This window comes from Xenia sp. Carnegie-2017, unplaced genomic scaffold (assembly GCF_021976095.1).
Source record: "Xenia sp. Carnegie-2017 unplaced genomic scaffold, XeniaSp_v1 HiC_scaffold_102, whole genome shotgun sequence".
Classification (NCBI taxonomy): Eukaryota; Metazoa; Cnidaria; class Anthozoa; order Malacalcyonacea; family Xeniidae; genus Xenia; species Xenia sp. Carnegie-2017.
In genome coordinates, this window is record NW_025813406.1 from 1 (window position 1) to 12,003 (window position 12,003).

At 34.8% G+C, this 12,003-nt stretch overlaps 2 protein-coding genes and 2 long non-coding RNA genes across 11 annotated transcripts; 2 read left to right on the forward strand and 2 right to left on the reverse strand.

Annotated features, from left to right (window-relative positions):
- Positions 1–1,718: 1,718 nt before the first annotated feature.
- On the forward strand, positions 1,719–2,243 carry LOC124445793. Its single transcript, XR_006948253.1, has 3 exons — positions 1,719–1,830; positions 2,045–2,104; positions 2,183–2,243. It is a non-coding gene; the product is annotated as an uncharacterized LOC124445793 (long non-coding RNA).
- Positions 2,244–2,255: 12 nt separating this feature from the next.
- LOC124445757 lies at positions 2,256–8,428 on the forward strand. Of its 5 annotated transcripts, none has more exons than XR_006948249.1 (10): positions 2,256–2,507; positions 2,733–2,855; positions 2,968–3,109; positions 3,179–3,280; positions 3,700–3,764; positions 4,270–4,598; positions 4,697–4,882; positions 4,949–5,089; positions 8,177–8,246; positions 8,333–8,428. XR_006948249.1 is itself a non-coding variant. In XM_046996511.1 (5 exons), the coding sequence occupies exons 1-4, from the start codon at positions 2,950–2,952 to the stop codon at positions 4,835–4,837; spliced, it is 468 nt and encodes a 155-aa protein (XP_046852467.1). In that variant the 5' UTR covers positions 2,862–2,949; the 3' UTR covers positions 4,838–4,882; positions 4,949–5,089. The 5 variants fall into 5 exon arrangements, 2 of the variants coding, with proteins under 2 accessions (XP_046852467.1, XP_046852476.1); XR_006948248.1 differs by lacking the exons at positions 8,177–8,246; positions 8,333–8,428 and adding exons at positions 5,196–5,314; positions 5,410–5,641; XR_006948250.1 differs by lacking the exons at positions 3,179–3,280; positions 8,177–8,246; positions 8,333–8,428 and adding exons at positions 5,196–5,314; positions 5,410–5,641.
- LOC124445776 lies at positions 5,069–10,277 on the reverse strand. Of its 4 annotated transcripts, XR_006948251.1 has the most exons (5): positions 9,906–10,277; positions 8,939–9,065; positions 6,477–6,555; positions 5,519–5,550; positions 5,069–5,336 (listed from the first exon to the last, which is right to left on the reverse strand). XR_006948251.1 is itself a non-coding variant. In XM_046996553.1 (4 exons), exons 1-4 carry the CDS (start codon positions 10,021–10,023, stop codon positions 5,299–5,301), a joined length of 315 nt encoding a protein of 104 aa, XP_046852509.1. In that variant the 5' UTR covers positions 10,024–10,277; the 3' UTR covers positions 5,069–5,298. The 4 variants fall into 4 exon arrangements, 2 of the variants coding, with proteins under 2 accessions (XP_046852509.1, XP_046852500.1); XM_046996553.1 differs by lacking the exon at positions 6,477–6,555; XM_046996544.1 differs by lacking the exon at positions 5,519–5,550 and having other exon boundaries at positions 9,906–10,276.
- Positions 10,278–10,377: 100 nt separating this feature from the next.
- LOC124445800 lies at positions 10,378–10,680 on the reverse strand. Its single transcript, XR_006948254.1, has 2 exons — positions 10,530–10,680; positions 10,378–10,443 (listed from the first exon to the last, which is right to left on the reverse strand). It is a non-coding gene; the product is annotated as an uncharacterized LOC124445800 (long non-coding RNA).
- Positions 10,681–12,003: the final 1,323 nt, after the last annotated feature.

Here is a 12,003-nt window from a genome sequence, read left to right on the forward strand (position 1 = left end):
ACCCTGTCTTTTTCTGAAACTTATAAATAAAGACAACCTTAAACATGTTTTATACCAATTTTATCGGTTTATATCTTTCTGATTTAACTCTCCCATTTACTGTTTCTCATGTATTACGAGCAAACCATACATATGTTTCATGGAAAACAAACAAGGATTATGTGGTTCCCTTAGTTAACATGCGACGCTCTAGTGCTCAACTATCTCGGGGTATCGGGAGGCATGGACCGAAAACGGGATTCTTTGGTTTTCAAAATTTATCTTTTTCTTTACAAGAATTCTTCTCATAAAAACTAGAACGTCCAAAGATATTTCAAAGGTTCAAACAACTTCTGCCTTTTTGAACTATAACTTAAAAATTCTAAGCATGTTTATACGTTTTTTACTTATTACCTTTTACAACATAACTTTCTCATAACTCTCTCGTGATGAACGAGAGCCTTATTATACAATATGACTCTTTCATCATGAACGAACGCATCCATGGGCTTCACGGAAAAAAGGGATTATGTACTTTGTTATAATAGTTTCTACAAAGATAACATTTATTAAACTAAGAAATTTGAAATAAAATATATTTGAGTTATTAGCAAATAACAAGTCGAGAATTCATTGATCATCCTCATTCCAATTGGTCTGGAACAACCATTACATTTATAATTTTGATCATCCAACCCTTTATCAAGGGCTATATTGTTAATTAACGACAGTAACTTCATACGTCGTTCTTGCTGAACACCTTCAGGTGAAGTAGGATCATCAATAATCTGTTATATACAAAAACATAATTTATCCATAGAATCATAGCAAAGTTACGATGGACAGATGAGAGTTATTAACGCTATAAAACTTAAATTCAATATATCGTATAAAGTACCTCAAATCCCGACGATTTCTCGTATCGAAAGGATTCTAAAGTAAAGATGAAAATTAAGATGAGAAATTTCGAAGAATTGAAACTAGAGAATTTTTCAACAAAAAAATGTTGAAAATACCTGTACTACCACAAGATTCTTCAATATCTATGCTCTAAAATAATAGTCATAAAAACGACAATTTCAAAAAGCATAAAAAACTCAATATTTGTAACTTTGGTGAAAGATACAGGATGAACATGAAACCTTCTCAGAAGACGATGGAACGAGACCATAACCATTTGATGTGAACTTCTTTCAAACAACGTTTGCGTAATCCGTTAGCATACCATGAAAACTAACTTCTGGTTTAGGTGACGCTTTACTAGCAACCTCCTCAACGTCTTCAGGACAATTAACGTATACTGAACTGGTGTCACAAGGCTCAATGACGATGACCAACCACTAGCCATACCTAACATGTTACCACCAGAGATCTTTCTTGGGTAGATGAAGGTTTTAGGAACTTCAGACAAGGGTTGTGTTGAGCTGAGAACTAAAAAAGAACAAATATGGATAGATGATGAAGTGGAGAACAAGAATAGAGGTTATAGAAGACACACTACGTATGCTCATTGGTGTTTCACAAGAGTATACATTACAGGATAACTATGGATTCAAGTAGTCTAAACAACTAGGTACATTTAAGCAATCCATCTTTCCCATCGTAAACACACGTGTCAAAAAAAAGAGATCAAATTACAAAATTCGTGCAATCAAATAGTCGGACATGGTATTGTATTTGTAGAAGAGAGCCAATAAAATAAAAAGATTCTCTTGGGGCATTTGTAAATATTAGTTTAGAAATACAGATCGACTAATTATAAAGGCAGAAGATGTAAGAGTGAATAAAAACCATTTCCCGTCAAATTACAATAACGCGGAGAGGAAAGGAAACACACAAAAAGATGATGCGGTAGGAATTTTTAAAGTGTTCTTTTTATTGTTTCTGGTTGCACAATTTCATATTAATTTATTTTTATTACCACAGTTATATTAACAAAAGTATGTGTACAAATTTATTTATGCCCACAATGTGGTGTAAGGAAAACACTTATTCGGAGCACATTTTCCAATTTCAAGTCTGGATTCTCTACATCCTTTAATCACAATGTCATATATGTTAATAGAATAGCAGTGTGTCATATGAATCTCAATTTTTTGAACAAGAAAATGAATTTGGGGATTTGGTAAGTTTACATATATTGTAAAACTATGTAGATATAAAAATACGCTATGTTTATGGGTTTTTTTTAATTTATATGTAGAATGAACAAAGTGAAGATATTGCTGAAAATTATGACAAGCACCAAGAGTTAACCACCAAAACACAAGTTTTAATGTACATATTGATATTGTTTCTCATGAAAAGTCATTGGAAGTGGTTATATGTAGGACTGCTTTCACTAGAAATAACTAAAAAATTTTGAAGTAATTTAAAGAAGGCATGCATTATTTAAACACTTATTAAAAGTCTGTACACATTTTAAATTAAATAATGGTCTTTATTTGTAGGACTCTGAAGATATCTTTACCAAGCAATCTATCTCTATTATTACAGAGGAACCCAAACAACCATGTCAACATAGTCAAGTAGTTCTCACATATACAGTTATACTTTATACTGTTTACCACTAGTCATGTTTTTAATGTGTTATAAATTGACAATATGCTTGTTGATTGCTTATGCATGAAACACTGTCTAGCAAAACTTTATTAACATCTGGTAGAAATGTGCTCAACAAACATAAAAATATATTACAATAGATATTTTTGAAACAGTGAACATTAATAATTACTGTGTACTTGCTCTTTCAGAGTCATTTGTCACCCACTGGCCACTATACTGGGCTATTGTTACAGTTTGACTTTGCATCAAATGTATCATGTCAGCAATCCTTTGTTGTTCATGATTATAATGCAAACAAAAGAACAATTATGGTGATGTCAAATTTTATTTCCATAATTTCAATGTTGGGTATATACCCAACTAAATGATATTACTCAATACGCTTTTTTTGGTGCTATAATCTGCATGTATTTTTTTCTTCAGCATAATTCATTTGTATTTGTACATCGATATCCCCACCTATTGCTTGATGGCTATGGTTGGATATTGTGCTGCTCATGTGATGCAAATAGAAAGCAATTTGTTGATGCCCTACCTAATAATATACAATTAGATCCTCAAAAAGGTATGTAAAATAGATGTTACTGCAATGAAATGATTAAAACAGGCCAAACAACATTTTTGTACTTGTCAGATATACCATATCCGAGTTGCATACACATATTAGCAATGGAAAAATATCTGGTTGTGTATGATAGAAAGTTTGGTATTGAAGCCAAAGATTTTATTGAAAAAAGTAAGTGTTGTGTGTTACTCTTTCAGGATATAAGGTGTCTGAACAGCTTCACCAAATTTTGACTTACACTTACATACTATTTGTTTCAAGACCCTTGTCAAAGATGTGAGAACTTGTTACATATTAATCTGACATTGCATGTAGTGAATGTCTCAAATTTGTATTTGGCTTATTTTTTCAATGTAAAGTTCTTCATGTGGTATGGGAGAAAATGTCTTCATCCTTAAATATCAGTTTATTGTACATTTCAAACCCTTGTGAAGTCATCCTTCTGTGTTTTACAAGACCCTTGTTCGACATTGTTCTTATTACATGTGGATGTTAACCCGCACAGCTTTACAAGCAAAAATATTGTTAAAACTTGTGAATGATTATTTACACAATATATTTATCTCATGGAATTTCTTTTATGAATGCAGAATCCACATCCATGATGCAGTCTGTTTTCAGTGATCATTCCTACCATGAGATGCAACCTGAAGAAGTATATTTTGTTATGTGAAAATAACTTTTTTGTACAAATACACGTATTGTTTCTCAACCTTCTAATACCCCACAATTTGTTACCATACATCCTGTGCCTAAGTTCAGGAGCTTCTATAAAGCTATTAGGGTGATAACCAACAGGGCAAATTGAATTTATTTATGACTATTGAGGTATACACATTCATACTCACATACATACATAGCCACATACTTACAGTACATACATTAAGTAGTATAAACTAAATGTATGACAAAAATAGTAAAGTCATATTCACCATTTGCTTTACGTGCCTGATATATATATATTAAGCACTTTCTAAGGATTTTGTGAAGTCATAATTAATCATAATTATTAATCTGCATACATACACATACATACACACATACATACACACACATACATACACACACATACATACACACATACATACACACACATACATACACACATACATACACACACATAATACAACCTTAAAGATAAATGATTTTACATATTTTAGGACTTGTTTAGTGCAGTGTGCAGGAGGTTCAGTGGATTGCTGTAAAACCAGTGAATAGTCCATGGGGGGTTTGTACTTTAGTGTATTCAAAAGTAATGCCGCCCCAGCCCGAGTTAAAATGTTGCAGCTATTCGTCATATCATTGCATTCATGTGACAACCCTTGCAAAAGCCATGCAAATCGTTGACGAGGATGAAATGGATTCTCCATTGGCACTTTTTAAGTTTTCCTTTGGAATTACACCAGATGCGAGACTATTTTGAATTGGCTACACTTAGCAAAGAAAAGGTTTCTTTATTTGAAACAAGTATGCAAGATAATCTGCAATGGTGAACATCCTTTTAGCTTTACATATACTATTTCCTTTATCGGTATGGTATTTAGCACTTTCTAGCATTTTGTAAATATTACTATTTAATTATTTTAGGCAATGAGAATGATGCAAGCGATTTTACTGATCTTCCTGAAAAAAATGGTCATAAAATTTTGGCGCCATCTGAAAGTGGTATTTGTTCTTGTGGTGCAGAGTGGGATAAACGTTCTATTCAAGATGAATGGTTGTACGTAGACTTGTGTTCAGTTGCGTACTTTTGTTCAATCCATGATGTGAAGGGTAAGTTCTGATTTGTTATAGGTTACGCTTCACTTCATAATTATTTGACTTAAATAAATTATTTAGTGTATTGTAGACCTTGCTCCTCTTGTGCTACGAAAAAGCATTATGATGGCATTGAAAACAGGATTGTATGGTTTGGATCATATGCAATATCTCATGCCGATCTAAAAGATTACATTCGGCTTTTCATAACGGCTTTTCGAGGTACTTTTTAATGAAAATTTGCCGAAGCATTAGTAGCTACGTTTGTCCATTATTTAATTTTCTCGCACTATATCTTTTGAATGTTTTTCTTTTTATTCTTGTTCAGTTTACCTATGTACAAATATTATGTTGCATATGTACAAAGGCAAGTGTCTTCGGTAGTTTGAATTTCCCAAAGGAAATAACTTACGCCAAGTTTCGTCTCGCTATCATTGCCATGATACGGTAAGCATCATTTCATTTTCAGCTGCAAAATATGAATATTCCATTGAGATAGTGATCGCTTGTTTTATTAAGTTATTGAATTTTCTCTTATTAAGGTTGCTTGATATTGATTTTGACAATGGGTTTTTTTGTGAATTATGTGGAAGAATTCCCAGAAGGTGGTGATGGATGGAACAACTCTTGGAATACAGAAAACTTTCTTACCAAATAATTTAAGAGAGTCTGATACTGGATTGCTAGATTGAAGATAAGTATTTTTGAAGTTTATCTGTAATATATAATATATACAGGTCTGCTAATTAGTAAATACGAGTGTTCATCTACGTATCAGAAAGCATTTTATGCATGATGGTGACTTCTCTCATTTTGTTTTGTACACAGCTTATAGTTATAAAATAACAACCTGTTTTCTTAACAGGTTTGTTCTCATAACAAAGTACATAATCCCTTTTTTCCGTGAAGCCCATGGATGCGTTCGTTCATGATGAAAGAGTCATATTGTATAATGAGGCTCTCGTTCATCACGAGAGAGTTATGAGAAAGTTACGTTGTAAAAGGTAATAAGTAAAAAACGTATAAACATGCTTAGAGTTTTTTTAAGTTATAGTTCAAAAAGGCAGAAGTTGTTTGAACCTTTGAAGTATCCTTGGACGTTCTAGTTTTTTATGAGAAGAATTCTTGTAAAGAAAAGATAAATTTTGAAAACCAAAGAATCCCGTTTACGTCCATGCCTCCCGATACCCCGAGATAGTTGAGCACTAGAGCGTCGCATGTTAACTAAGGGAACCACATAATCCTTGTTTGTTTTCCATGAAACATATGTATGGTTTGCTCGTAATACATGAGAAACAGTAAATGGGAGAGTTAAATCAGAAAGATATAAACCGATAAAATTGGTATAAAACATGTTTAAGGTTGTCTTTATTTATAAGTGTCAGAAAAGACAGGGTCATAAGAAGTTAATTGAAACATTGCTTGGTTTGTTTTATGAGAAGAAAACAAAAGATAAAATTCGAAAGCAAAACCCCGTTTTCGGTCCATGCTTCCCGATACCTTCTTAAGCGCAAGGCACTAGAACGCCGCATGTTAACGTTTCGGTAGGAGATTTCGGCCCCTCCACGCTATCCTACTTGGGAGATGTAATTGAAGAGCTTTCACAAACCTGTAAGATGGTCTCCAGGTTAACAAAACAATCATCGTCAGTTTTCATTACAAAGGAAAAACTTAAAGTCGCCGAGAGCCTATTTAAAAGAAAAGCCGACATGAAGCAAGATCAATATGACATATGACGACTGATGTCGTAGGTAAGGAGATACTGGCGAGATGAATTATACACTAATGCAAGTTATTTGGGCAAAAATAATGTTTAAAGTTGATTTGAGACTGTCCACTTATCGCCAGAAATTTCACAGTGGCATGAAAAATATAAAAGTCTCAGACACTCTCTTACCACGAGAAAACTGAAGCAACTGGGATGGAAGATTTCTGTAAACATCGACATTTGAAACAAAAGAATATCAGAAATAGTTCTGCTTTCTTTAAGTAAACGTTCATTCTCATCGTCTTTCAATCTCTGCCACTCCGACATTCGAGTTTCTTCTTCCTCTTTGTCACGACTCTCTTCCCGGAGAATCTACGGAGGATTGCAAGTTGCTACAGACTTTAAAGAAATTTATTCATAAAGCATTGTACCATCTTTTCTTTTAATATTTGGTGAGGGAATATTAGTGTTTGGCACTAGGCTTTAAACTTCATATGAGTCTGCACAGTCCATTTGACAAATTTTTCAATTTCATAGTCATGGTAACGACAAGCTGGATCTATTTTCATCGCTTTCTGAGTGATTAAATCGTTTGGTCACATAAATGTACGCAAAATCATCTGAGCATGCGCAGTACGCTTGGAAATGCGCAGTACAAGCAAAGTCTATTTGACCAATTGTCTGAGTAAACGATCATGGAAATGACCAACTGCATTTATTAGAATCAATTAGGAGTAGATAACTTGCTTACTAACAAATTATTAAAGATATCAACTGAGCATGCGCAGTTCACTTGACAGTTTTTGACTTCATAGTTATGGCAACGACCAGCTGCATCTACAAGCACCGAATTTGAAGTAAATAGCATGCTTAGTAACAATTAAATGGATAAATCATCTGCGCATGCGCAGGTGCATGCGCAGTACATTCGACCAATTGTTTATAGTCATGGCAACGACTAACTATATGTACTTGCACTATATTTGTGGCAATTAGCTCACTTAGTCGCAAATTATCAAAGAAATCATCTGGGCATGCGCAGTAGTGACTTTAATAATACCGCAACTTTCGTAAGCCTCTGAATTTTTGTATATATATAAAGCCAATATTAGGTATAGTAGATGTCAACTAGCAGTGGAAGCTGGGTGCGATATGTATGCAGTGGCTTAGGGGTCCAGACGTTTCGGGTCGCGACCGCACTCTCCTGCGTACCCCGAGCAAAGCCTATCGCAGGTGATCTCGGGGTCTGATGGGCGGAAGCTTGCTATTGCATCTCCCAAGTAGGATAGCGTGGAGGGGCCGAAATCTCCTACCGAAACGTTAACATGCGGCGTTCTAGTGCCTCGGCTTAAGCAGGTATCGGGAAGCATGGACCGAAAACGGGTTTTTGCTTTTGAATTTAATCTTTTTGTATAAAAGAAACTAGAACATTCAAGGATATTGCAAAAGTTAAAAAATTCCGCCTTAATGACTTATAATTTAAACCAACTGTAAATATGTTTATACGCTTTTACATGTTAACTTTTGAACTTGCAAGGAGCAGTCAAGCGTCTCACTGTGATAAACCTACGAAGTATTCTTTCTCTCATTTTCTTGTTTAGAAAAAGTTATCAACTAAGTGGTCGAACTCTTCGTAAACTACCATTCCTTGCACATGCGCTGTACTCAAAAGTAAGTAATACGAATTAAAGCCTTCACCCGTGTTCTTTTTGTTGTACATGCATGTACTTATATTGTCCCTCAAACCTACGTAATAGGCGCAAACGATAACCTTAGAAGAGTTTTTGAATAATCTTTCAATGGTTGTCGACAAGCAGTTCAAAGAAAAAGAGAATCTTTGCTCAGTTGGTGAAGAAAAAAGCGTGCAAACGTGATCTTTTTAGCGATTGTATACTTTTTATACATTCATAGTAATATGAATGTATAAAAAGTATACAATCGCTAAAGTATCTTCATGATATGAGATAATAACTCTCATATCATGAAGACATACGTTGTAAACGTTCTCTGGTATTGAAGACATACTTTGTAAACGTTCTCTGGTATTGAAGAAATACGTTGTAAACGTTCTCTGGTATTGAAGAAATACTTTGTAAACGTTCTCTGGTATTGAAGAAATACGTTGTAAACGTTCTCTGGTATTGAAGAAATACTTTGTAAACGTTCTCTGGTATTGAAGAAACGTTTTCTGGTATTAAAGAAATTCGTTGTAAACGCGACAGGCCAATTTGAAACACTGTTCTACACTTTACCTTCACAAATATTGTGTTTGCTGTAACGTTTCACACGCTAAGTAGCTCTAATTGAATACAAAACACACTACAGCTACCCTCAAGAAAATTCAGTGTTTTCCCTGTGCTTACCTTTTATTTAGAGATGAATGTCGTCTTGCATAGCCAACCCATGATTCACGTAAACTTTGCCTCAAATCAAAGTTGCCGCGCGATGAAAGTATTCCAACGACCAAATCATAATGAGAATAATTCTCTGCTGTCAAGAACATTATTTTAAAACATTAAAGAAAACAAGTGGAAACACAAATACAAAAATGGACTATGTAGGATAAAGTTTTTAGATAACATGGTTAAATAACACTAGCGAAAGTTTCAATAAAAGATCACTCTTGATGAAAACATAAGACTGGAGTATATAAGGACTCAAGATTCAACATCAGATCACTCCTGATGAAGACACTAGACTGGAGTATATAACGACTCAAGATTCAACATCAGATCACTCCTGATGAAGACACTAGACTGGAGTATATAAGGACTCAAGATTCAACATCAGATCACTCCAGATGAAGACACTAGACTGGAGTATATAAGGACTCAAGATTCAACATCAGATCACTCCTGATGAAGACACTAGACTGGAGTATATAACGACTCAAGATTCAACATCAGATCACTCCTGATGAAAACATAAGACTGGAGTATATAAGGACTAAAGTTTCAACATCAGATCACTCCTGATGAAGACACTAGACTGGAGTATATAAGGACTCAAGATTCAACATCAGATCACTCCTGATGAAAACATAAGACTGGAGTATATAAGGACTCAAGATTCAACATCAGATCACTCCTGATGAAGACACTAGACTGGAGTATATAAAGACTCAAGTTTCAACATCAGATCACTCCTGATGAAGACACTACGCTAGAGTATATGTAAACTCATCTTTCAAAAACATATCGTTTATACTCAAGATATTAGATAGACGTACGACAATCTATAATGTCATATAAATCACGATAAAAAATCTGGTCCCCGGAGTCGACATGCTATCAGGCAGGCAACAAACAAAGATGAGATAGCTGTACAAACCTGTATTATCGCAGCAAAGCTTCAAATCTTTAACAACAAGATGATTATAGATGTATAACACGAAAATAGCGATCAATATTAGTAAAGTTGGCTTAAGGATGTCATTTAATGTAAACATAAGTTGAAATTAAACAGTTACAATTAACTATAGCGTATAAATATCTTTCCCTATGTAAAATAATCTATACATTATCCTCAATAACGAACTATACACATTGTTGCATTTTAATATATACGAACTTTGACCTCGGGTGTGTTGCGGAAACGTCATGTAAGGAGTCTTAAAGCATCAATATAAATTAGCAAACTTTGTGATCTATGTTACTTATTGAACTTAAATTGAGCAATACAAAATCTTAATCTTCAACAAAACATATCCAAATATTACTATGAATGTATAAAAAGTATACAATCGCTAAAAGATCACGTTTGCACGCTTTTTCTTCACCAACTGAGCAAAGATTCTCTTTTATTTGAACTGCTTGTCGACAACCATTGAAAGATTATTCAAAAACTCTTCTAAGGTTATCGTTTGCGCCTATTACGTAGGTTTGAGGGACAATATAAGTACATGCATGTACAACAAAAAGAACACGGGTGAAGGCTTTAATTCGTATTACTTACTTTTGAGTACAGCGCATGTGCAAGGAATGGTAGTTTACGAAGAGTTCGACCACTTAGTTGATAACTTTTTCTAAACAAGAAAATGAGAGAAAGAATACTTCGTAGGTTTATCACAGTGAGACGCTTGACTGCTCCTTGCAAGTTCAAAAGTTAACATGTAAAAGCGTATAAACATATTTACAGTTGGTTTAAATTATAAGTCATTAAGGCGGAATTTTTTAACTTTGCAATATCCTTGAATGTTCTAGTTTCTTTTATACAAAAAAGATTAAATTCAAAAGCAAAACCCCGTTTTCGGTCCATGCTTCCCGATACCTGCTTAAGCCGAGGCACTAGAACGCCGCATGTTAACGTTTCGGTAGGAGATTTCGGCCCTCCACGCTATCCTACTTGGGAGATGCAATAGCAAGCTTCCGCCCATCAGACCCGAGATCACCTGCGATAGGCTTTGCTCGGGGTACGCAGGGAGAGTGCGGTCGCGACCCGAAACGTCTGGACCCCTAAGCCACTGCATACATATCGCACCCAGCTTCCACTGCTAGTTGACATCTACTATACCTAATATTGGCTTTATATATATATACGAAAATTCAGAGGCTTACGAAAGTACGGTATTATTAAAGTCACTACTGCGCATGCCCAGATGATTTCTTTGATAATTTGCGACTAAGTGAGCTAATTGCCACAAATATAGTGCAAGTACATATAGTTAGTCGTTGCCATGACTATAACCAATTGGTCGAATGTATTGCGCATGCTCCTGCGCATGCGCAGATGATTTATCCATTTAATTGTAACTAAGCATGCTATTTACTTCAAATTCGGTGCTTGTAGATGCAGCTGGTCGTTGCCATAACTATGAAGTCAAAAACTGTCAAGTGAACTGCGCATGCTCAGTTGATATCTTTAATAATTTGTTAGTAAGCAAGTTATCTACTCCCTAATTGATTCTAATAAATGCAGTTGGTCATTTCCATGATCGTTTACTCAGACAATTGGTCAAATAGACTTTGCTTGTACTGCGCATTTCCAAGCGTACTGCGCATGCTCAGATGATTTTGCGTACATTTATGTGACCAAACGATTTAATCACTCAGAAAGCGATGAAAATAGATCCAGCTTGTCGTTACCATGACTATGAAATTGAAAAATTTGTCAAATGGACTGTGCAGACTCATATGAAGTTTAAAGCCTAGTGCCAAACACTAATATTCCCTCACCAAATATTAAAAGAAAAGATGGTACAATGCTTTATGAATAAATTTCTTTAAAGTCTGTAGCAACTTGCAATCCTCCGTAGATTCTCCGGGGAAGAGAGTCGTGACAAAAGAGGAAGAAGAAACTCGAATGTCGGAGTTTATTTCAAGGGAGGGGGGTGCATTCCCCCGTATGGGGGGTGCATTCCCCATTTAGAAATGCGGAGTATTTCTAAACTAATATTTACAAATGCCCCAAGAGAATCCTTTTATTTTAT